Here is a 19,294-nt window from a genome sequence, read left to right on the forward strand (position 1 = left end):
TTTAGGCGTCAAGCTCGCTGCGTAACGACGACGGGAGCTCGCTGGATAGATAGGTAGCTCTCGCAGCATTCATTCCCATTGCATATCTGTTCTCGACTGCGCAAAAGATTTGAACTCCAGTCCAGATTATTTGATAGGTAGTGTTTGGCCTATTACCGTTTGATCATCACCATGTAAGTGAGCGAGAACAGCTGTTTCCACCGCATCTATTACAGGTAGCTGACAGCTTAAAGGGAGGTTCTATTAGGAATTACTGGAAAGGACTTCACTCTCATTGCGGCATCCAAAGCTGCTATGAGAGGGCCGACTATCCTGAAGTCTACCGACGATAAGACACGTAAATTGAACAAGCATACCCTCATTGCATACTCCGGGGAGGCAGGCGACACAGGTATGTCAGGCCTTGCCCTTTGAAAATGTGAAGACACGTATTGACACCGGCCTATAATAGTACAATTTGCGGAATATATCCAAGCCAACGCCCAACTTTACTCCATGCGAAATGAAACCGAGCTTAGCCCTTCTGCCGTCGCTAATTTCGTACGAGGGGAACTCGCAAGAAGCCTGCGATCTAGGAGCCCTTATACGGTTAACCTTCTACTCGGTGGTGTCGATCCTATCACACAAAAGCCTAGTCTGTACTGGCTGGACTACCTAGCGTCATTGGCACAAGTACCCTATGCTGCTCATGGCTATGCCCAGTAAGTAAACTTCGACTGTCGCATCTTTCGGGATGGATTTTAACACGCGTCTCCAAGGTACTACTGTCTCTCAATTCTTGACAAGCATCACCATCCAGATATCAGTTATGAAGAGGGCCTTAAACTGTTGGAAAAGTGCACCGACGAGCTGAAGCGGAGGTTGCCAATTGATTTCAAAGGAGTAGGTTCACCTTATATGTCCCTTTCTAATTTGCAAAGATGATCTTTTCGCTAACTGTTCTAGGTCTTCGTCAAAGTAGTAACGAAAGATGGAATAAATGAGGTAGATTTTGATTCTAGCAACAACAAGCAGGTTGTCAGCGCTTAATGATGTATTTTTCATTTGATTCCCATTCCAGTATAGCTCTTGAGTCGTCTCGAAGTCATGATTTCAAGTAACGGATCGATTTTGTCCCGGGTGGTTTCTGGGCCAGGTCATCTCGTAATGTTAGATTTGCATTTTGAAGGCTTAAGCAGCGACAGGTATGTCATGCGGCGAAGCAATCTAGTTTCTTAGCCGTTGAGTATATTCGGCGGTGATTTGTAGGTGTCTCTGCTTGATTTCGTACAGTAGCCGTGTGATTTCCAGATGAATCCATCCGACATAATCACAGGCCAAGAGCTGGGTGAGGGCGGTGTCGCACGGCAGAATTCTACTAGTGAACCAAGCTTGGAGCGCTGGAAATAGTACCTACATCCATCTTCGCACTCAAGACGGGGCAACAGGTTATGCCATTATCTATAAGAATCACCGATCATGACTAAACGACCTGCAGATTTTGCTGGCGAGAATGAGCCCGCCGAAGGATCCCCGGCCTCAAAGCGCGCGAGAACGGAGGATACTGAGCCTGAAAGAGAAAGGACTACTCCTCTGCGGGAGAGGCGATGGGAGGATGATGAGCGCAATGGGGCCGATATTCTAGCAGCTGCCGACCAAGAAGCGGAGGAGATTGAAGAGGCCGTCGGTCATACCTCCGATTGGGATGATGAAGAGCCAGTCTCGCAAGCATCCGTTCGTCAGACCGAACCGCTTCAAGGCTACAGCGACCTCTACCTCGACACAATACACCGCTCGAATCTCGACTTTGACTTTGAGAAATTGTGCTCTGTGTCTCTTTCGAATATCAATGTTTACGCCTGCCTCGTGTGTGGGAAATACTTCCAAGGTCGTGGGCCAAAGTCTCACGCATACTTCCATTCGCTGGAAGTAGGGCACCACGTTTTTGTGAATATGGAGACAAAGAAGGTGTATGTGCTTCCAGAAGGATATGAAGTCAAGAATAAGAGTTTGGATGATATTAAATACGTAATCGATCCGTCCTATGTGAAAGAAGAGGTAGCTAGGCTGGACACGGTGGTTACAGAAGCGTGGGATCTGGCCGGAAAGAAGTACAGGCCAGGTAAGATAGCATTTCACAATGCGTACGGGCCCTTTTCTGCTACTAATATATGGACTTCCTAGGATACGTTGGAATGAACAATATCAAATCCAACGACTATCTAAATGTCATCGTTCAACTCCTCGCCCATGTCAGGCCGATTAGGAACTTCTTCCTCCTGCACAGGTTTCCGGTCCCTGGAACGCCCCAGCTTCCCCTTCGTTTCGGAATGCTCGTGCGCAAGCTATGGAATCCGAAAGCGTTCAAATGTCATGTATCTCCTCATGAGTTACTCCAGGAGATAGCGCTCCGGTCATCAAAGCGTTTCACCCTTACACATCAATCTGACCCTGTCGAGTTTCTCTCATGGTTCCTCAACAATTTACACCTGAGTCTCGGTGGATCAAAGAAACCTTCTCGTACGCCTACTAGCGTAGTGCATTCCGCCTTCCAAGGGCATCTTCGAATAGAGAGTCAGGCCATCACGGCAAGATCGGATGCCGCCAATGCCCGGCTTGTCTTTTCTGAATCAAGCACAACGACGTCTCAAAGGACACCTTTTTTGATCTTGACTTTGGACCTTCCTCCTACGCCTCTTTTTCAAGCTGCTGATGAAGAGTCCATTATCCCGCAAGTTCCCCTTGTTAACCTTTTAAACAAATACAATGGAGTTACAGCAATCGAAAAACTTGCTCACCGCGTCCGTCATCGTCTACTTCACCCACTTCCTCAATATCTACTCTTCCACATAAAGCGATTTAGCAAAAACAAGTTTGTCGCGGAACGAAATCCCACCATTGTCACATTCCCGTCTCCCAGAGGGTTAGATATGTCTCCCTACGTCGAGCCAAACCCTTCTGTCTGGCCTCCGGGCGAGCCGATTCTCTACGATCTGGTCGCAAACGTCATCCTCGATGCGACAGTCACGGCTCCAGGCGACCCTGAAAGCCGAGCACCCGAAAACAGCCGTGGTGGTTTGGCCGAGGCAGCTGCTTCTGGTGCGGGCGGTGCGGCTTCAGCAACAGCTACAACTCCAGGCGCATCCGCAGGTAGCCATAAAGTTAACTGGTTGATTCAACTGCATGATAAAGCAATGGCTGTGGAGAATGCGAAAGAACAGACCCAGAGTGGACCTGAATGGCTGGAAATCCAGGATCTCTGGGTGCAGAAAACAGAAAGCGAAACATTGTTTACAAGAGAAGGGTATTTGATGGTTTGGGAGAGAAGGAAGGTTAAAAGTAAAGGTAAAGAGAAGAGTTGAGAGATTGTTGACGCCTGAGCGCTTCTTATTTCACTGGATAATGGACACATATGTATGTACAATATACCATAGTTGGCATCCTTTTCACCATTATGGTAACTATTTCGCTGGCACAAATGAATATTCACTTGTTACAGTTGTCCCCATCCAAATCTTTTCTTTCCCTGGGAAATAGCCCATACTGTCCCAACTCCCCACACAGTTGCCCTGGAGATAGCCTCAAACCCCATAACAAGCGCCAATTTTCCTGCATATGATATTCTGTTCGCAGAGCTGCCACCGCCAAACCAAGATCCCAGCGAATGGATTCCATTCATGACCAACCCGGAGCGGAGTCCCAACCCTGCAATCGTGTCAGTTGAAGAAGGGGATGTGAGTGATATAATGCTTAATGGGGCGCGAGAGGATAAGTAGCTAAACGCAAGCCCCCGAAGAGCAATAGATTCCAATGGATAAAGAAGTATTGAAGTTAATAATGCTGCAAGATGTAAAGATAACGAATCAGCCGGGTATTCTGAAAGAACTGTGAACCGGCGATCAACAGGGCGGCTATTCGCTGTCACATGTCGCGGGCGAGCCGCCAAGGGTTGTGAATGAGAAGCTTGAATATCCCCGGTGCCCTGGACTTGATCTTGTGCTAACTGCGGTCCTGGTATTTCGAAACCTGGCCCTGTTAATGTGCTGGACTGAGCCGCTATTACTGCCGGAATGGGCTCGACGATTTCTGCACCCGCCGTGGGAATGGCCTCGCTCGACATGCTAGTATCGAGTTCTTCGTGGAACCGCGTAGTTACGGGATGACGATTCCGACCGTCACTCGGCCAGAGTGCGTCAACGAGCTCTGAAGAAACGCCGTCGGTTGCGAGGTCAGCTACACTATCTTGGATGGGCATATGTTGCAGTTGATCTTGGCTATTTTGACTCGACACATTGTCAATATCGCCGTTGTCCAAGTTAGTTTGGTGCTGTGGATCAGAGTTGCTGGGACCTTGCAATAATTCCAGCTGCATAGTAATTACTTCGGAATTTTGATGCACCAACGAAGCCCGAACGCGAGGTGAGGTAAGAGGGGATGTGTCTGGGGATGGGGGCCGAGAAAACAAGGTGTTGGCACGAGAATGAGGTGTTTGAGGAGGTTCAGAATCCTGGCTGGTGGCAATCTCTATAACAGGCGTTCCGACGGCTGGATCTGTGCCGTAAATTTCTGGGAAATAGTCTTCTCTCATTTGGAGGGGCGACTGTGCAAAACGTTGGTCTTCATCCATTAAGATCCGATGAGGTTCACCTTCTTCTGTATCTGTATTTGCCCGGGCCTGGTCTTCGGGTTCTCGTTGTGGTTGGCCTCTGGTTGGAGTCCGTCGACGACGCGATGGAGGCGCCCTTTCCACACTTGAATCACGTCGCAGCTGCTCGACTCGGCGATGCAGAGACTCAACTCTATCCTCACCTAGACCCCTCCGTTCGGAATCTGGTTTCGAACCATTCCTCCAATCAAAAAGGCTCATTATGTATTTTTTGAATATCGCCATCTCGTAGATGATATCTTCAGTCAGGCTTAGTTGACTGCGTTTGATCTCTTCTCCCGACCTTTTCCCCAGCCTAGGCATAATCCAGTCGATCAAACCGCATTCCGCCGCGACGTGGATAGAAAGTTTGTCCGGCTGATCTGTTTGTTGCAGCCTTCGCCGGAGCAAGTAATAGATTCTCGTTTCAAGCACAGACCGGATACTTGGGAGAAGGGACGCTAGGATATATGGAGAGAAAACAAGATGTGCGAGGAAACCTCCAACTTCCCGTACAGACGTAATTCTCGGGAGGGGCGGTAGCTGCAGGAGCGAATATTCACCAAATGGTAGGAAAGATCGGAGGGAGGGTATAGCAAATGTAGGTACAAGTTGAAGTGTCTGCAGCATAGAAAACATGTATGTTTGACCAACTATTCCCAAAATGATGAATGAGACACTAAGAATAGTCAGCAAAAGTAGAGAGTAATTAAGTATCGGGCTTTTCTAACATACCCAAATTTGGCGGCCTTGAAGCACCCACGTATTATGCATCGAAGACGTTTGCTTTGGACCAAAGAAGCCACCTTTGCATGGGTCCACTCCAGACAGGAGTCCAAGTAATTCGCACGGCAGAAGACCAAGGCAAACGAACAGACCCAGGCTGGCATCCCAGAAAAATAGCATCCGACCAAACTCCCCCGTCTTTGCTCGAAACTCATAATTTGGATTAGAGTCGCTTGATTGTAGTATTTGAATGTCTGGGTTTCGGACACATGTTAGCTTCAGTAACAGGTGTCACCTGTAAGCAAACATACCTGTATTCGTGAGGACAACGATGATGTCCACCAGGACGCGATAAACGTGAAAATCTGATCCAGAGTGCCTATAGATATGCCATACCTGTTTTCCTTTTCGAGGAGCGCAGCGTTTTCTCTCTCCTTCGCAGTTGCGGGTTTCTTATTTTTGCCGCTGACCACAATCCCCATAGTTGATAAAATGTCGTTCTTCGCTCTCCGATGTTGCTTTGCTGAAGCCTTTGACTCGGGATTCCTTGGATGCCCACGACTATCATACCTTTGCACATAGTCTTCCGGATGTGTACTCCGGAGTGGGCTGGCAGTGGACCTGTGTCCATCGGGCGGTGCTTCCGGTAGATCATAGGGCGACCGGCCCTGTAAATGTTAGCCCTGGAAATTTAAGGAGACAGCCGCATATATGGGGTTATAAAAACGTGGGTAACCCTGTAATGTCAAGGGATAGAATGAGCTGCTTGCGGCAACAAGCCGTTCGACTGAACTCTCATGAAAGTACAGCAGGATTTTATCTGTTCTCCCCGGGAAAAAGGAGAAAAATCTAACCATACCAATGCCAGGACGGTCAAATATCCTCGCCGCCCCATCTTAACAGCGCAATGGAAGCAAAAGCCTGGATGGAAAAGCAGGATGCAGGGGAATTAAAAGGGTCTGCACAATCTGGCTCTCAGACATCATAGTGCGCGTTCAGCACGTCGTCGAACGGGATCGCCATGCTTGCCGAATCCGTGCTATGACGACTGCGGAGAAGGCGAGAGCTGATATCACATGACACGTGGCTCAGCAGCGCCTATCGCGGCTAAACGCACAGGCCACCGCTTAATCCCGCTGCTGTAATTTAACGGTGCTGTATGACCGTTACAATCCAAAATTTCGCTCTGTATTTTACTTTTCGAGATCGCTGTCGCAAATCCTGGCATATCGCGTTCCCGGCTCTATTGTCCCGCGATCGATTCAAGGAGTACAGGCTGTTTAGATTAGAAATTTATCCATGGATATATGATTTCTCACCCTGTTCCTACCACCAATGTCGAAGATCAGCGTTAAGACTACTTTCGAAGCTTCCAGGGCTATCCGTCCCATTTTCACCGGCGGAAGTCTTTCGCTCGATGAAAGTGGGCGGTTATTAGCGTCATGCGTCGGAGAGGATGTCCTTATAACTGATTTAGAGACAGGCGAGCAGCTTGCCAGTATTGAGGGAGTGCGTTTACCTTAATTATTATATCCCGCTTATCAAAGTCCGCCTAGCTAACAAGTGAATGAAGGATGGAGAACCAATCACTAGCATATCGAGTACGAGTTTCTTTCTTTCATTAAGTATCTTATTCTAACTACCCACAGTAACGCCGTCCGCATCACACCTAGCAATATGCTCTCGATCCTTGGCTATGCGAATATTCTCCCTTCCACGATCGCAAGACTCTACCTTCATACAACCTGAACTCTTACGGTCACTCAAACCGCATACCTCTCCTGTTGTGACGACGGCCATTGATTCCACTGGATCATTACTTGCTACGGGCAGCGCTGACGGCTCGATCAAAGTTTGGGATATTAAGAGGGGCTACGCAACACATACCTTCCACGGCCATGGAGGTGTTGTCTCCGCCCTTTGCTTTTTTGAGTCTTCCGCCATAAATGGAGACAATCGCAAGGATGGAAAAAAGCGGAAGAATAAGCAAAAGAACTCAAACCCTGAGTTTATCCCATTAGAGGAGTCGACAGAGCAGTCAGAGGTAACAGCAAGGTTCCGTCTTGCGTCGGGAAGCGAGGATGGAAAGATTCGGGTATGGGACCTCTTCAAGAGAAAAGGCATCGCTTCGCTGGAGTCCCATGTTTCCGTTGTACGTGGCTTATCGTTTTCCGCATCGACCAATACATTGTTGTCGGGTAGTAGAGATAAGACTATTATAACGTGGGATGCTAGCACATGGGAAGTCAAGCGGATCATCCCGGTACTTGAAAGTGTCGAAGCTGCCGGTTTCTTACATGAGGGCTTCTTATGTTATACCGGTGGTGAAAATGGTCGGCTGAGGATATGGGATCCGAGCCGGGGCAGTGAAGTCACGCACGATCAAGAAGCTGCCTCAGAGCAAGAGGGAATTGTCGCGGTTGAATATTATCCAGCGCTTCCATCCATCCTGACAGTCCATGTCGACCAAACCTTGAAATTCCACTCCCTAGCAGCTCTATCCGCCTTTACACTAGGAACTAAAACCGATGCACTTCCTGTTACCCGTACTATCGCTGGAAATGATGACGAGGTTATCGATTTAGCCTGTGTTGGCCCGGAGCGCTCACTGCTGGCGATGGCAACCAATTCCGAATACATACGGATTGTCTCCACAAAGCCTACTGAAGCCACCAAAGAGCAAAATTACTTTGGCGCTGATGTTGCCCGCTTGGAAGGCCATGATGATATCATCATTTGCATCGACGTCGATTGGTCAGGGCACTGGCTCGTCACTGGTGCAAAAGACAACTCTGCGAAGCTTTGGCGTATAGATCCAGCTTCACACTCCTATACTTGCTTTGCAACCTTTACTGGGCATGCTGAATCATTGGGCGCCATTGCACTTTCTCGATCTCCACCACCAGAAGATTCTGCAGCATTCAGAGACCCCCTTAATCATCCTCCGGCATTTTTAGTGACAGGATCTCAAGATCGAACGATCAAACGATGGGATACTGGAAAGTTAAATGCTGAATCATCCCGTCCAAAAGCGGTTTACACAAGAAAGGCACACGATAAGGACATCAATGCTCTTGATGTTAACCACAACGCTACACTCTTTGCGTCTGCATCCCAGGATCGTACTGCTAAAATCTGGTCGCTTGAGGACGGTTCAGTTTTAGGTATCCTTCGGGGACACAAAAGAGGCGTGTGGTCAATTCGTTTCGCCCCCAAAGACACGCCCCTTATTAATACCAAATCTGCCGCTAGCACGAGTCGAGGTCTTGTCGCGACTGGGTCTGGAGATAAGACGATTAAACTATGGAACCTTTCGGATTACAGCTGCCTGCTGACTTTCGAGGGACATTCTAATAGTGTGTTAAAGGTTCTTTGGTTGTCTCCTCCGCGAATATCGAGTGTTGATGAAGACATATCCTCTCGTGGCGCGGCCCAAGTTCACCCGCTTGTTGCATCCGCTGCTGGGGATGGCCTGGTCAAAATTTGGTCACCGTATTCGGGAGAAGTAGAAACGACCTTAGACAACCATACAGATCGTGTGTGGGCTCTGGCAACTCCATTCCCGCCTTCTGCAAGCCCAAATTCCCCATCTTCGAACAAACTAGAACCCGATTTCTCCCTGATTTCCGGTGCAGCAGATTCGACAGTAACGTTCTGGAAAGATACAACTTCCACTACTCTTTCTGCTGCTGTCTCTGCAAACTCTGCGCGCATAGAACAGGATCAGCAGTTGCAGAATTACATCCACGCCGGTGCCTACCGCGAAGCCATCACTCTGGCTCTTCAGCTGAACCATCCGGCACGACTCTTGTCCTTGTTCACGACCGCTATGGATACCGAGCCTACATCCTCCCAAACACTCACTGGAAACCCGGACATCGATACTGTTATCCAATCTCTTTCTCTGGATCATTTGTACCTTCTTCTCCTTCGAATCAGGGATTGGAATACAAACGCTCGCACATCGCGCGTATCGCAGCGGTTACTTTTTGCCCTATTCAAGTCTTACCCACCATCCACCTTTGTCGAATTAGCTTCCCGCCCAAATCCTATGCCCGCTCGTGGGAAGGGAGCAAAGGAAGCAGAGCTAAAGGACATTCTACATGCGTTGTCGGCATATACAGAAAGACATTATAAGCGTGTTGAAGAGCTCGTTGATGAGAGTTACTTGGTGGAGTGGGTGTTAGGGGAAATGGAAGGCATGGAGATTGACGTTGACATAGCCGATGGTGACCAGAATGGAGATGCGTTTGCTGGCGGGAAGGATGTAATTATGGTCGGTTCTTAAATATGTTTTCTATACGTTTGCTTGTGGTGCCGGATTGGGAAACACTGTCATTTGAGATAGGGCGCTTTGGAGTTGATTCTCGGATGAGAACGTGGATGGCTAACCTAGAGTTATATATGCCGCTCAAAAGTTTGATATGTGAATTTCCATGATTCCCGCGGAGACCCACGCCATGCCATTAATTTTTTGGTCCATGATTGAATCATCAACCTCTAGAGAGGTTAGTTCTATTAAAAGATCCATACCTTAAACTATATCCAATTCTGCGACGAGGGTTCCATACGGTCTATTCAACGGTGAAAAGCACATCAAACAACATTTAAACTTGGCCAATGCACACAATGCGAACCCGTTACTTTTGATGACGGATTACCGGTAATCTCTTCGTCGCTCTTTTTCCCGGCCCTTCTCCCGCTCCCTCTCCCTGTACCGACCCCTACCCCTATCTCTTTCTCTGTCGCTGTATTTATCCCTATCCCGATCCTTATCCCTATCCTTATCGCGATCTTTGTCTCTTTCTCGGTCTCTGTCCCTTTTGCTATCTTCAACCCGGTCACGCGGTGAGTCTCGATCTCTATAGCGCCGGTCATCTTTCCTCCTTTTCTCGCTATCATAACTGTCTCTGTCTCGATCATCATAGTCATCATCATACCTTCTCCTCCGCCTGCTGTCTCGATCTCTTGCCCTATCTCTGTCTGACGAGCGTGATCGATCACGACCATTTCTCCTGGATGAAGATTCTCTTGAATCCCTGTCATCGTCGCTGGCGTCGTACCGTCTTCCATTTTTGGTCAAATTTCTGTCCCGCCTTTCCTTCCATTCGTCTTCTTTCTCCCTCCTCTGCTTCTCTCTTTCTTGTTCTTTAGTGATTTTCTTAAATTCCTCCTCTGTAATCATTTTTCCAGTCTTCTTACTCTTCATCAACACGGGAGTATACAGGCCTTCGCCGGGCTTGCCGTTGCGCATAGCTGCTTTCCCCCAGGCACCGAGCTCAAGTTCCGCAGCCCCAGCTTTGCCCGATAGATCTTTGGCGCCGATGCCAAGGTATCCCGGTCTGCGCTCAGGAATACGCGGCGCGAGACTTGTATTTTTTCGTTGAGACGTGGAATCACTATACTTTCCTCGTCCAACGGGCTGTCCTTCCTTCCAACCCATTCCACGGAGTAAAGCGGCACCGAATTGTTCGACGGGCACGGCGGCGTAGCCTGCCAAGGTTGCGGAATCTGGACGATGAGCCACATCGTCGCGGAAGGACCTTGTCTCGTCGTATTCGGAACGAGCGTTATAGGATCCACCTCGAGACTGAATAACTAGGTCTGATTTCTGTTCAGTCTCGCCTTTACTTTCGGAAATCAAAGCTCGTAAAGCCAACTCATCGTGTGACAAAGCCTTCTTTTCAACAGGCGCTTCGGTATCAATTTCCATAGCGGTATCCTCCTGTATCTCCGTGGCCGCACCTGTAGCCTTTTCATCCGGGGCTGAAGCATAACTCAGGCCAAACTTCGTACTTGGCCCTGCTGCCTCAACCGTCACTTCCTGTGGTTTAGCCTCCCTCTCCGCCTCCCTCTGCATCCTCACCTCCTCGGGAAGCCAACTCTTCTTCGCTCTTGTGGAACCCAGTAATCTCTCCCGCCACCCATTCCTCTTATCAACCTTGATCACCAGCGGTTCCTTTTCCTTGCTTTCGCGCGCATGCTTACTTATCGCGCCGCCGGTAGACTGGTCAAAGCCGGTGACTTCTTCGTGAGTGGGCTCCCCAGGCTCCGCATCTGACGCGTCTGAATCATGATCGTGGAAACCAGGACGGGGCGTGCTAGATTTGGGTGTGGGGGCGTTGGAGCGTCGGGGAAGTGAGATGGACGGGGCCGGTGGCGGGGCGGTAGATGTTTTGGAAGCAAACGAGATAGAGAAGGGCTTAGAACTGGGTGCGGTCGAAGATGAGGGCAGTCGATGATCTGACATGTTGAAATATCGGGTCTGCAGGTGCATTCGTTAAATTGGCGGCCTCCTCCGTCCGATGCAGCTTTAATCCTGCGCCAGGCGAACGCGGGTGGCGGAGAGCTTTAGCCGCGCTAAGCGCTTAAGCCACGTGATACTCCACACCATGGATCACGTGGATGATCCCTCGCTGGGATTGCCCTGGACGAAAAAAGCATCCAAAGAATTCTTTAGGCGGCATTCAGCCAGGACAGACTTAATATGTGCTAGAAATCAGGGATAGCCATCCTGGGTGATTATCTACATTTATACCTTTAACCCACTGCATACCCTAATACCGGGGGCTCCGGCATGGCTAAGCCGATGATGCATCCATCTATCGATACAAATACATATGCGTTGTGAGGGAGTAAACAAGGAGGAAAGCAGACCTGATCATGCTTTCATGGAAATAAAGCACCCTCAGAGGACCAAAGGCCCCACAAAGAGTAAAGAAGTACGTTAAAAGAAAATCAATTGGGAGGGTCGTGAGTTAAAACAATAGTGAAGAGGGCAGAAAGCAACGTAACCGTACATAATGTGAGGCCTCCGGGTTACCATCACCGTGAAGAGACATCAATTAATATTGTTCATCAACGTATATGTGGTAAAAGAAAAAGACTCTAACATGTAGAAAAGGGAAAGGACAGGGTGTAAATTCATCCGCTGGAAATTTGCGCCTGGGGAGCCCGTGGACTACTCTTTTGCCCGGGAGCTTGAACCGAAGGAACCTGAACTCCCGGAGGGACGCTCTGGCCACTTCCGGTGCGGTGATTTTGCGGGGTAGCGGATCGGCTTGGTTGAAGGACGATGCCATTCATCGCTGGCGAGTTTGTGACACCTAGGCGATTCGGTTGGCTGGGCTGTTGAACGCGCATGAGTGGGGAGTGTCCTTGAGTTTGAGGGAGCTGTAGCGGGGGAGCACTACTGGGAACCCCATTCGATGGCGGTAATGGCTGCTGCTGCACACTATTGGTGTCATGCGGGATCGGGAACCCTGCAGGCATGGCACCAATATTACCCGCTGCTGCATTCAGTGCGGCTTGTGAGATTCGCTGCTGCTGCTGATGATACTGTTGCAGTCGCTCATTGGCAAGCTTGTTCGCCTGTTCGGCTGTCATATTTGGATGGCTCCGTTGAATTGAATTTTGGATGCTGCTGACAGTGGGCATAGCTTGGTTATTGGTAGAGAGCGGAGTCGGATGATTCATACGAGGGGAAGCGGTAGAGACACCTTGAGAAAGAGCTGGTGCATGAAAAGAAGGGCTGCTAACGCCACTCACAGCCTGAAAGGCACCCATCATCGAGCCATTGGCCGGCGCCGAATTGACACTTGGGATGGTCATATTGGGAGACGAGTGTGGAACTTGTTGCACAAACGGCTGTGGGTTATGGAACTGGTGCTGCTGCTGCCGGGACTGCACAAGACGCTGTTGCTCTTGAACACGGTTTGCTTCACGGATAATGCGAGCGCTATCTGAATTTGATGATAAGGGCATCCCAGGACGGGCATTCATCGTTGGCTGGAGCCCGGGTTGGGGTATCATCTTCAGCGGCATTCCACCTGGTGGCATAGGTGTACTTCCAGGTGTCCCGTTTGGCATTCCCTGCATGGCTGTATGGGGCCTTGCCTGATTTATACCACTATTTGTGGGGATACCATTCGGAAGTCCGTTTGGAGTCCCAGCCGGCACACCTTGCATTCCACTGCTTGCTGAGACTGCGGAGGAGCTGCGTGGGATACCATTAAGAAGAGGCTGTTGGTTCGAATTTTGCTGTTGCTGCTGCGCAACCCGTTGAGCCAAAGCAGCCTATCAGCGAGTTAGTTCCAGGTGCTTCTGCACAAGAAATATGACATAACCGTACCCGCTGATGAGCAAGAATTTGCTGCCGATATTGCTCTTGCTTTTCTTGGTATTTAAGCTCTCGCTCAAACTTCATTCGGCTAAACTCTGCTGGTGTAGAAATGGGAGGCCGCGGTTGATTTGATTCGTTGGCTTTCCGCAAGGATGCAAGATGTGCACCTAGAAGTCCTGTGTTAGCTCACATCATGACAATGGATTTGAGTGATACGCACCATGTTGCTGCTTTTGAAGCGCAGCCTCTCGTTTCTGAGTAAGTTTTCTCATACCAGCAAGAAGGGTTAGGTGTCGCGAGGATCGCTTTCGCTCCACTCTCATAGGTTGAGTTGTTCGCCTGCGAATAAATGCCTGGGGTGTTGGGTTGTTATTGCCATTCTGCTGCTGCTGCTGATGCTGCTGCTGTTGTTGTTGTTGAGCAGCCTGTTGCTGAGCCAGAACAGTTCTCTGTGCAGCTTCCAGTCTTGCGGTGTACGCTCGGAAATAAGGAGTCTTTGCCATATCGGCAGGAAGCCCTTCAAAGCCAATCCATCTCTCGAAGCATTCCCAGGGAGTTCGTCTTTCGGCTCCAGAAGAAAATTTTGAATGTGAACCCATGCAGCTTGAGATGAGTGACCAGTTGTACGAATATTCTCGAACAAGCCTACGTAATTCGTCGTCCTCGGCGCATGTCCACTGAGAGGATTGTCGAGACTCGTAAAAGCCGACCGACGGCATTGGGTATTCTGTCGGTGGACGGAAACAGTGGCTCGGATGGACACGATCGCGAATAGGCTTATTTTCGGGCTGGAAAAGTGCCACATCATTTTTCTCTGGCGTCATGTCAACAGAATTGTCCGGGCCATCTTCATCGTCAGACGCATCATAGTCATATCTGCTCTTCTTTCGCGGCGGGCCTTCCCCAGTAAAACGGATTTTGCCATCGATCCACTTGGACACAGGGGCTATTTCCTTTTTCCATACTGCGTCTGGCGATTCTTCGAAGGAGGGTTTGTTTGTTCCAGGAAGAATCCTAGCGGGCGTATAAAGGGGAAGTTCATCAAGAATCTTTTCCGCTGCCACCGTCTTTTCCATGCGGAACGTAAACTCGTCAGAGGGAAGTGAAAATACTGCAGCCGGGACGACGCCATAGTCCAAGTCAGGTTGAAACTCGTCGTTGAACCCATCACTCACGGAGTCATCATCAGCACACGGTATAAGATCCGGTGTAGGATGCTCTTCTGCTGGGGGCGCTGCTTTCGACGCGATTTCGGTGTCTGTTGGTTGTGGTCGCACTTTAATCCGCAGTGTCGTACGGTCTTCCTCACTGCTCGCAACGTACTCTGCGCACCAATCGGCACAATTCTTTGCGGCGGCGATCTTCCACTTCCTTTCTTCTCTAAAGTCCATCCGCATCCATTTCACATGGTCAAGAAATATGTCCCAATGGGCTGCCGAGCGGGGCGGCTCCGGAGAACGCTGCAGCTGTCGAAGAGGCCACCTACCCGAATGCTGAAGTTGGTACAGACGTTTTAGCGTTCGGGTATTCGCCTGCTCTGCATAATCTGTCATGTGATTCGCAGTACTTAGGGTCTTGTGCGCGGTCGCGATAAGTGTGGAAAGATGCATGCCCCTTGGAGGGAAGTAAGCCTTAACAAGAAAAAGGAGATAGAGGTAGTCATCCTGGTCATTAGCGCTGGGCGCATCAGTTTGGCTAGATAAGGTGAGCAGTTTCTGTTTCTCCGGGGATGCCGGTTTTGGGAACACAACCGTCGAGAGCTTGCTTCGTCCCTTTCGATCCCGCCTCTCCTTCATCTGTAGCTGAGACTCCGTGGTAGATACCTGTGATCGTGGAGATGCGGTCCTCTCACGGGACAGTTTATCACTGGGTGATCTATCCGTAGGAGAGGCTGGAGATCGCGGCGTTTCTCCCAGAATCTCGGAAACCGATTTGTGTCGGATCGCACCCGACGATACTCTAGTTGTCATACGCTCGGGTCGGGAAATTGGTTCTGGAGCGCTAGTGACCGAGGGCGATTTCTTCAGCGTCTCGGAAGCAGTAGAAAGGGCAGGCTCGACCAACTCCGAGACAGCTCTCTGTGCAACGGGAGTCTCAGACGGAGTGAGCACGGCAGCATTTTCACCTGCTTGGTTTGAGACGATGTTCGAAGCAGCACCAATTGGCGATACGTTCGTCGAGAGCTGCTCTTGGCGGACCTCGTCGTGGCGTGGTTTTGGCGTAATAGAAGCATTGGACATGGCAGCTTCAAACTTCAATTGCTCATCTGGTGTGGAAGGAACCTTGCTGGTGATGGCTACTTCGTATCCTGATGTCTGCGACAAGGGTTCTTCGCGAAATTTAGCGGTTGCTTCTTGGTACGTGATAGACTCTTCCGTCGAGGTTGAGGCGGGGGATCTATCTGTCGCAGAAGTATGGACAGAAGACTGACCCGTGGAGACTGGGGACGAGGGTGCAGCATCTTGAGGGAGAGCGATAGACGTTGAGCGCGGCTTTTGCGCTTCTGATATAGCGGTCTGCGTGGGAGGCGTCTGGTTGTCTTCAGGAGAGGCGTTGGCGGAGTCGGAAGGAGCCTGCTTTTGGGATGAAAGTGGGGAGGGATAGAACTGAGGAGGTTGAGGAGGCGAGGCGGCGGATTCCTTTAATGTGCCTGAATGCACACCATCCAGCTTTGGTGGCCGACCTAGCGACTGCAAGGAGGAAACACCTGGTTGAAGCTTGGGTGTGGTGATAGCCTGTGCAAGGTCGACGCGAGGGTAAGCAGCAACAACTTCCTTGCCTAGTTTATCCGGCGTGTCAGGTCCATTTACACCCGATGGCGCGCCTTCAACCGGAGAGAGGTTGCGGCTTTCGCTTTGACCATCGGGGCCATGTTGCCTGGGCGCGTGGCGGACGGTGTGGTCGCTCGGTACTTCTGCATGGGCAGTCGCGACATTAGGCCGCAGCGGAAGCGTGCCTTGGTCATAGAATCGCCCTCTAACCACCCGAGTTAGTAAAAGGACACGCGTTAAAGCAAGATCAAATGAATGGCAATTGGGTGTAGTGATTGACAGCACATACTTTGTTATCTCATTCGCGTCGAGAAAGGCAGCCTCCTGGCGTCGATACTGCTCGCTCTGGAGAGAGATCTTGGTACCAAGACAGGCGACGGTCGCAAAGTACAGTTCGCTCAGTTTGCGCTTCCGCGACTGCACGCAACGCCTAAAAATTTCAGGGAGCGATTAGTTTTACTCAAAAAGGCACGGAGAGAAAGACTATGTGAACTGGGAGAATTAAAACGCACTCGATCTCATCGTTCTTGGCCTTGAGCAGCTCGTCGCGGAGCATCGAGTCAATCTCGGCCAAACCACATCCGATTTACACGGAAAAAAAATTAGGAACAATTATTCTGAGGACATTTAACCCAGAAAAATCGCTCAGAATTGATGGAAAGGAAGTGGTTGTGGTGTAATTTGATGAAAAGTGTGGAAAGGAGTCACAAATTTTTTTGGGGGTGGAATAATTCTAGGCAAATCAGGCGATGACTTTTGATCTTTTGGGGGAGGGTGAAAAGCGTCGTAGGGGGGTCTGTGGCTGATACATCCAACTTAGTCTGTGCAGGTGGTGGTGGTTGAGGAGAGTTGGGTGGTCTCAGCGAGGGGAGAAACCAAGCGTTGCAGGACGGGATTGCGTGCTGTGCGTGCCAGAGAAGCGTGCGGTGCCCAGTCCTTGGTTCACAGCCCAGCCATAAAAGATTGTACGGCGTAAAAGTCTTGTGTTGGAGCCCGTACCCTCCGTGCTCCGTGCTCCGTCCTCCGTACTTTGCCGCCTGGTTCCCGCAGGGAGTGACACGGCTGGGGGGCGAAACAACGGGTCGCGGACAAGCGCGCCGGATCTTTATTCCTCCGATACCCGGCACCCTTGGAACGCTCCCAAAATTTTCTAGGTAAAAGCTTCCCGTGTGTACAGCTCCAGGAGGGATTGGTCCTTTTTGATTAAACAGAGCCCAATTTGCTATCCAAATGGCGAAACGAAAGAGGGAAGAGGCTACGGCCCGAGCGGATGCAGAACCCCGGAAATCCCAAAAACAAACAGCTGAGGCACTAGCTCCTGCATCGAGAGATGAGATCACAATCCAGATCGTGACAGGCTCATACGAACGGGTTCTCCATGGCATTGCGGCGACAATCCCTCAGAGCTCCCTGCACACCACAACCGAGAAGGAGGGGGGAGTTCAATTCGTTGATACCTTTCTCTTCCATGCACATGCCTCAGCAATCCGCTGCCTTGCTCTCAGTCCCATCGCCGATGATTCCTCCAAGGCGCAAAACGTAATCCTCGCCAGCGGTGGGACTGATGAACGTATCAACCTATACACCCTCTCCGCCACCACTACACCGACAAACGATAGCTTCCCTTCCGTCCCGACCCTTGCGGGAAACAAAATCCTTGAAAACCCGAAGAATCGCGAACTGGGGTCGCTGCTCCATCATTCGTCCAGCATCTCCGCGCTGTATTTCCCCACAAGGTCCAAATTGCTAGCTTCGGCCGAGGATAATACGATATCTGTGACAAGAACGAGGGACTTGTCGGTTGTATCTACGATCAAGGCGCCACGACCAAAAGCTGTGGGGCGGCCGAGTGGTGACACCGCCCCAGCAGGTGCAGCTCCCGCGGGGATCAATGACTTTGCGGTACACCCCAGTATGAAGCTTATGTTGAGTGTTGGGAAGGGTGAAAAGTGTATGAGGCTCTGGAACTTAGTGACTGGCAAGAAAGCTGGCGTTTTGAACTTTGGACGAGATGTATTAGAGACCGTCAAGGAAGGCAAATGGAGCAATGGAGAGGGTAAGAAGATTGTGTGGGACTCTGCTGGCCAGGAGTTTGCTGTGGCATTCGATCGCGGCGTGGTTGTGTTCGGCATTGTAAGTTGTTTTTATTCTCGCTCAACATGAGGCCGGATACTAAGACACACGATTCTAGGACTCCGTGGCAAAATGTTACGTCCTACCGTCTCCTCTGACAAAGGTCCATCAGATTAAATACGTACAAACGAGTGATGATGATGCAGAGGAGTCCAGCACCCGCGAGCTTCTCGCCGTATCCACAGAGGACGGTCGAATTTTGTTCTACTCTACCGATGGCGGTTCATTGGAGCAAGGTGAAAGATCGAACGGCAAGTCTTCAATTGCTGCTGCGCAGTTGAGGTGCCAGTTGGGCGGAAAAGAAAAAGGTCAATCTTCGAGAATAAAGGATTTCGAATTCTTACAGACGAAATCCGCCTTGGGGCATCCACGGACTTTAATCATCGTCACCGCTGGAAGTGACGGGATGGTGAAGCTCTGGGTCCTGGATCCGAAGGAGTTATGTAGCAAGGAGAAATCTCGAGGGGCGGAGGGCAAAAGGAAAAAGAAGGAAAAGCAAGCCAGCGGAGAAGGACACGGGCCGGTGGATGTTGGGCGATTGTTGGGAACGTATGAAACCGGAAACAGAATTACGTGTCTGAAAGCATTCGTGCTGGCGAAAGCGGAACGGGACGAGGAGTTGTATGATGAGTTTAGTGGACTGTCGGGCGATGAAGAGGCTGACGAGTCTGAGTCAAGTGGTGAAGAAAGCGAAAGCTGAGCAATGACGAAAGGGAATGATAATATAAAATATTTCGTCTATCAATTCCCGACCGGTAACTGGATCCAGTTCCCTCCCGCACCGTTTGGTAGCTCGCATTGTAACAAGACCAGTAAGGGAGTTAGTGTTAACTAACTACCGTCGAGAGTCAATTCCAACCTTACCTAATTCACATTTCGGGCCGCGGAGAAACAGCCTCCAAATGGTATAGTCAACCC

At 50.2% G+C, this 19,294-nt stretch overlaps 7 protein-coding genes across 7 annotated transcripts; 4 read left to right on the forward strand and 3 right to left on the reverse strand.

The window, feature by feature from the left end:
- The first annotated feature begins 25 nt into the window (after positions 1-25).
- CIMG_12370 (proteasome component Pre1) lies at positions 26-1,301 on the forward strand. The gene is made up of 5 exons (XM_012358357.1): positions 26-173; positions 234-391; positions 452-701; positions 759-882; positions 946-1,301. Coding segments are annotated over exons 1-5 (618 nt in total). The 5' UTR covers positions 26-171; the 3' UTR covers positions 1,030-1,301.
- A 123-nt stretch (positions 1,302-1,424) lies between these two features.
- Positions 1,425-3,477, forward strand: CIMG_12371 (snRNP assembly factor). Its single transcript, XM_012358358.1, has 2 exons — positions 1,425-2,101; positions 2,164-3,477. The coding sequence occupies exons 1-2, from the start codon at positions 1,459-1,461 to the stop codon at positions 3,339-3,341; spliced, it is 1,821 nt and encodes a 606-aa protein (XP_012213781.1). The 5' UTR covers positions 1,425-1,458; the 3' UTR covers positions 3,342-3,477.
- CIMG_09547 (uncharacterized protein) lies at positions 3,363-6,329 on the reverse strand. Its single transcript, XM_001239925.2, has 4 exons — positions 6,210-6,329; positions 5,662-6,018; positions 5,360-5,604; positions 3,363-5,303 (listed from the first exon to the last, which is right to left on the reverse strand). The coding sequence occupies exons 1-4, from the start codon at positions 6,243-6,245 to the stop codon at positions 3,473-3,475; spliced, it is 2,469 nt and encodes an 822-aa protein (XP_001239926.2). The 5' UTR covers positions 6,246-6,329; the 3' UTR covers positions 3,363-3,472.
- A 257-nt stretch (positions 6,330-6,586) lies between these two features.
- On the forward strand, positions 6,587-9,802 carry CIMG_09548 (small nucleolar ribonucleoprotein complex subunit). Its single transcript, XM_001239926.2, has 3 exons — positions 6,587-6,859; positions 6,924-6,951; positions 7,000-9,802. The coding sequence occupies exons 1-3, from the start codon at positions 6,686-6,688 to the stop codon at positions 9,636-9,638; spliced, it is 2,841 nt and encodes a 946-aa protein (XP_001239927.1). The 5' UTR covers positions 6,587-6,685; the 3' UTR covers positions 9,639-9,802.
- Positions 9,803-9,887: 85 nt separating this feature from the next.
- CIMG_09549 (pre-mRNA-splicing factor spp2) lies at positions 9,888-11,600 on the reverse strand (the record flags this gene model as incomplete). The annotated part of the gene is made up of 1 exon (XM_001239927.2): positions 9,888-11,600. One exon carries the CDS (start codon positions 11,598-11,600, stop codon positions 10,008-10,010), a length of 1,593 nt encoding a protein of 530 aa, XP_001239928.1. The 3' UTR covers positions 9,888-10,007.
- Positions 11,601-11,862: 262 nt separating this feature from the next.
- On the reverse strand, positions 11,863-16,960 carry CIMG_09550 (MYB and HSA domain-containing protein). Its single transcript, XM_001239928.2, has 5 exons — positions 16,756-16,960; positions 16,533-16,673; positions 13,693-16,448; positions 13,482-13,639; positions 11,863-13,426 (listed from the first exon to the last, which is right to left on the reverse strand). Exons 1-5 carry the CDS (start codon positions 16,797-16,799, stop codon positions 12,275-12,277), a joined length of 4,251 nt encoding a protein of 1,416 aa, XP_001239929.1. The 5' UTR covers positions 16,800-16,960; the 3' UTR covers positions 11,863-12,274.
- Positions 16,961-17,444: 484 nt separating this feature from the next.
- CIMG_09551 (60S ribosome biogenesis protein Mak11) lies at positions 17,445-19,154 on the forward strand. Its single transcript, XM_001239929.2, has 2 exons — positions 17,445-18,376; positions 18,435-19,154. The coding sequence occupies exons 1-2, from the start codon at positions 17,474-17,476 to the stop codon at positions 19,074-19,076; spliced, it is 1,545 nt and encodes a 514-aa protein (XP_001239930.1). The 5' UTR covers positions 17,445-17,473; the 3' UTR covers positions 19,077-19,154.
- Positions 19,155-19,294: the final 140 nt, after the last annotated feature.

The sequence above is a fragment of the Coccidioides immitis genome, assembly GCF_000149335.2.
Source record: "Coccidioides immitis RS genomic scaffold supercont3.5, whole genome shotgun sequence".
Classification (NCBI taxonomy): Eukaryota; Fungi; Ascomycota; class Eurotiomycetes; order Onygenales; family Onygenaceae; genus Coccidioides; species Coccidioides immitis.